Consider the following 5,000-nt stretch of genomic DNA (forward strand, 5'->3'; position numbering starts at 1 on the left):
CGAGTGCAGCCGGTCGGCTTTGTTACCTGCGAGATGTTCGGATAACGTTGCACCACGTCACACGTGTCCATATAAAAAGTTACTGAGTGCAGACTAATGAAGGCAAATGTATCAACTGCTTTCACTCAATCGTCCGATCACTTCTGAGTCTCTGGAAATGATTGGTAAACCCTGTGAATTAGGAACGAGGTGCAGCTAGACAAACTGCATGTGGCCGTATTTGGACAGTAGTGATAACCAGCAGAGCCGGAGCAGTGGAAAAGCATCAGTCAGACTCTTACATCAGCTAATTCCCTCCTACGTGACAGTGTTTAAGGTCATTATGAGGAAATTACATTTGCAGAGCTGCTGTAAATAAATCCTAACACGTTTGTATCTGTTTGTATGGGAGCATCGTGACCGGCTGTCCTCAGTGTCTGTGCAGTCTGATAATCAGCGTCTCTGTTCCTCCTTTACTTCCTGCTTTTTCAAGAGTTGGTTGCTTCCTGTTTACCCTCCTGCCTGTGGGCACCCTGAGCTCGGCGTCTCTGACGGTGCAGGTGGTTTCCTGCTCACGCAGGAAGTGTCGATGTGCACAGGTTTGCTTTGGCACCTCTGCTCGGGTGTTGCACTCGAGAAGCCGTCACCTCCTGTTCGTCGATGTGAAACCGCCTGCTGAGGAGCGCGGGCAGTTTCCGCGTCACATGATTTTGTTCCTGTAAACGTTGGCGTTGCACAGCTGATATCACCACGCATGCTTTATGAGAGCCTGTGCATTGCAGCGTGCACAGAAATCATCATGATTTAAGATGATTGGTTCCCGGTTTGCATGCTGAGCTGTTTGTACGTCCTGTCCAGCACATCACGCTTTTTACTTGTTACTCTGCACTCGTACACTCGCGAGAAAGTTTCACTTGAAATGTTTCATTTAGTGTTGCTGTGATAAGAAATGCTTGAACTTGAATTAAAGTTGAAGGTAAACTGACCTAAGGTCATGTGATTTACCCTGTGAAGTTCTGCCCACTCAAAATAAACAAGTTATTTAAAACCCTTAAGGGCCATTAAATGAAATAATTAATAATACTGTATCCAGTAAGGCATTAATCCAAAGTTGTCATGAATCGGCTGTGGCAGGCCGGATGTAGGACCCAAAATGCAGGACACTCAGTCGGAGGAGTAAACTCAAAGAGACTGCTTTATTGCCACCCACCCGCTCGATAGCTAGCCGGGGGTTCAATGGTCACTCGAGCCGGCGAGAGCAGCGGACGCCCGGCTTCATCGTTTTCAGACCCCGCTGTCTTTCGCTACTCAGGTTAAACATGATATATAAGTCACTCAGATAACTAAAATGTAATTGTTTGGCTTTTTTTGGTGTTTTATTTGTTCCGGAGTAAATCGGTTTGGCTGAGATCAAAGTTATTAGATTAGATTCAATAAAACTTTATTAATCCATCGGGATTGAGACGGAGACAAAAAGAGAAAACTAAAAATGCTAACACTGAAACCAAAAGACTAGAAATGATGAAAACTGACAAAAACAAAGTTCAACAAGAATGCAAAACTCAAAACACTGGGTCACTGACCCGTGACAAAAATACATAACATAAAAGTCAGCAGAAAGCAGCACTGAGGGAAGCAGAGGCAGGACTGTTTATACACCGAGGACTAGAAACAAGACTCAGGTGAAAATGATCAAGACAATCAGACAGACAGCGAATAAAACCTGAAACTAAATCTAAATGACATAAAAGTAAAACCCAAGAGACTCATTATTAAACACAGAGCTATAACCCAGAGCGTTCTCATCCCAACGCGTAACATACCGACGATGTTACGTGTTGGGATGAGAACGTGTTGTATAACCAGACGAGAAACGACGCACACAGGACAGTAAAGCCAACATTAAACAGGAACCAGAACTCAAATATTACAATGAAACATGAATCCAACAGTGTTCAAACATCAGAGCCAAACACAAACTGGGACAAAAGTGTGTCAGCTGTTAACGACTTCCACACCGCCGTGTTTTCACAGATTTACGCTGACATTAATTATGAAGCGCTGTCTTTTACCCGTCTGTGACGTTTGATAGGAAACTGCTGCAGATCCAACCAGCTCGTTTATGCGCTTCATGTGCTCGGACTCCAAACTCAGCACCGTGAATATTCCCGAGCTGGAATGGCACGTATTTTTCCGACTTTTCCCCGCTCTGCTGACATTCCTAATTAGTCAGACATCAAACACCTGCTGCTGGAGGCTCGCGTCAGAGCTGAAAGCTGCTTTAATGTTCATGACAGCGTCGGGGTAAAGAGTGCTGCCAAACTAAATAAACCACCAACGAAGAAGTGAATCAGAGTGTGTGCAGAGCAGGAGGTGGAAACACTGACTCTAACCCTCTGTGTGTGTCTGCAGGACTACCTCGGCTGCATCATCGACTGCGGCGCCCTGCCGCTGAAACCCGAGCAGGTCAGCACGCTGTTCTGCAACATCGAGGACATCTACGAGTTCAACAGGTAACTCACCTGCTCCTCCTCTGTGCTGAATCAAAAGTCTGTTTGAGCGAATGTTTGTGCGTTTTGTTGTCTCTGGTTAACTTTTGGTGCTGTCGGTCGAGTAAGAGTCGAAGAGTTTGGTCATTTGGAAAAGTCGCTGATTTTTTCTGCTGTTTCTGACAAAAAGTTTCTAAATTTCCTGGAAAGAAGTTCTTCTCATAGTTTTGATCTTGTTCAGAAGCGACTCAGCTTTATTCATATAGCACCAAATCACAACACTTTAAATTGTAAAGTAAAGACCGTACAATAATACAACCGCCTATGAGCGAGCACTTGGTGACAGCGGGGAGCAAGGACTTCCTTTAACCGGAAGAAACCTCCGGCAGATCCAGGCTTACTGTGAGCAGTTGGGGGTGATTCTGACTGGTCCTTGAGATTTTTAGAACATATTTGCCTTAAATCTGCATCCTTTTACAGTGGCTTGCAAAAGTATTCGGCCCCCTTGAACTTTCCCACATTTTGTCACATTACAGCCACAAACATGAATCAATTTTATTGGAATTCCACGTGAAAGACCAATACAAAGTGGTGTACACGTGAGAAGTGGAACGAAAATCAGACATGATTCCAAACATTTTTTACAAATAAATAACTGCAAAGTGGGGTGTGCGTAATTATTCAGCCCCCCGAGTCAATACTTTGTAGAACCACCTTTTGCTGCAATTCCAGCTGCCAGTCTTTTAGGGTATGTCTCTACCAGCTTTGCACATCTACAGACTGAAGTTCTTGCCCATTCTTCTTTGCAAAACAGCTCCAGCTCAGTCAGATTAGATGGACAGCGTTTGTGAACAGCAGTTTTCAGATCTTGCCACAGATTCTGGATTGGATTTAGATCTGGACTTTGACTGGGCCATTCTAACACATGGATATGTTTTGTTTTAAACCATTCCATTGTTGCCCTGGCTTTATGTTTAGGGTCGTTGTCCTGCTGGAAGGTGAACCTCTGCCCCAGTCTCAAGTCTTTTGCAGACTCCAAGAGGTTTTCTTCCAAGATTGTCCTGTATTTGGCTCCATCCATCTTCCCATCAACTCTGACCAGCTTCCCTGTCCCTGCTGAAGAGAAGCCCCCCCAGAGCATGATGCTGCCACCACCATATTTGACAGTGGGGATGGTGTGTTCAGAGTGATGTGCAGTGTTAGTTTTCTGCCACACATAGCGTTTTGCATTTTGGTCTCATCTGACCAGAGCACCTTCTTCCACATGTTTGCTGTGTCCCCCACATGGCTTGTGGCAAACTGCAAACGGGACTTCTTATGGTTTTCTGTTAACAATGGCTTTCTTCTTGCCACTCTTCCATAAAGGCCAACTTTGTGCAGTGCACGACTAATAGTTGTCCTATGGACAGATTCCCCCACCTGAGCTGTAGATCTCTGCAGCTCGTCCAGAGTCACCATGGGCCTCTTGGCTGCATTTCTGATCAGCGCTCTCCTTGTTCGGCCTGTGAGTTTAGGTGGACGGCCTTGTCTTGGTAGGTTTACAGTTGTGCCATACTCCTTCCATTTCTGAATGATCGCTTGAACAGTGCTTCGTGGGATGTTCAAGGCTTGGGAAATCTTTTTGTAGCCTAAGCCTGCTTTAAATTTCTCAATAACTTTATCCCTGACCTGTCTGATGTGTTCGTTGGACTTCATGGTGTTGTTGCTCCCAATATTCTCTTAGACAACCTCTGAGGCCGTCACAGAGCAGCTGTATTTGTACTGACATTAGATTACACACAGGTGCACTCTGTTTAGTCATTAGCACTCATCAGGCAATGTCTATGGGCAACTGACTGCACTCAGACCAAAGGGGGCTGAATAATTACGCACACCCCACTTTGCAGTTATTTATTTGTAAAACATGTTTGGAATCATGTACGATTTTCGTTCCACTTCTCACGTGTACACCACTTTGTATTGGTCTTTCACGTGGAATTCCAATAAAATTGATTCATGTTTGTGGCTGTAATGTGACAAAATGTGGGAAAGTTCAAGGGGGCCGAATACTTTTGCAAGTCACTGTATGTACAGATAACCCTGTGAGGCCAAAGCCAGTAACGTCCTGTCATAACTCTGTGTTTTGGAGGGAAATTAAAAGTAAGTAAATGGCCTGCATTTGTATAGCGCTTTACTTAGTCCCTAAGGACCCCAAAGCGCTTTACACTACATTCAGTCATTCACACATTGGCAATGGCAAGCTACATTGTAGCCACAGCTGCCCTGGGGCGCACTGACAGAGGTGAGGCTGCCGGACACTGGCGCCACCGGGCCCTCTGACCACCACCAGTAGGCAAACAGGGGTTAGTATCTTACCCAAGGATATTTGGCAGCCTGGGATCGAACCACCGACCTTTTGGTTAGTGGCAGACCTGCTCTGCCACCTGAGCTATAGCCACCCCATTAAAAGTGTACACGACGCTGTTTGAGAGAACAGAGAGAGCGTTTGGTCACATGAACAACCTCCGCTGTTCACTTGAGCCAAAAATGAAT

The 5,000-nt window shown here is 45.3% G+C and overlaps 1 protein-coding gene across 2 annotated transcripts in view; it reads left to right on the top strand.

Moving 5' to 3' along the window:
- The window catches only part of plekhg2 (pleckstrin homology domain containing, family G (with RhoGef domain) member 2), a 68,563-nt gene that overhangs the window by 33,498 nt on the left and 30,065 nt on the right, over positions 1-5,000 (top strand). For both annotated transcript variants that reach the window (XM_063493245.1, XM_063493246.1), the window contains exon 4: positions 2,392-2,492. In XM_063493245.1, coding sequence (XP_063349315.1) covers positions 2,392-2,492 — 101 coding nt within the window. The remainder of the gene's footprint in view (positions 1-2,391; positions 2,493-5,000) is intronic.

The sequence above is a fragment of the Pelmatolapia mariae genome, linkage group LG14 (assembly GCF_036321145.2).
Source record: "Pelmatolapia mariae isolate MD_Pm_ZW linkage group LG14, Pm_UMD_F_2, whole genome shotgun sequence".
Classification (NCBI taxonomy): domain Eukaryota; kingdom Metazoa; phylum Chordata; class Actinopteri; order Cichliformes; family Cichlidae; genus Pelmatolapia; species Pelmatolapia mariae.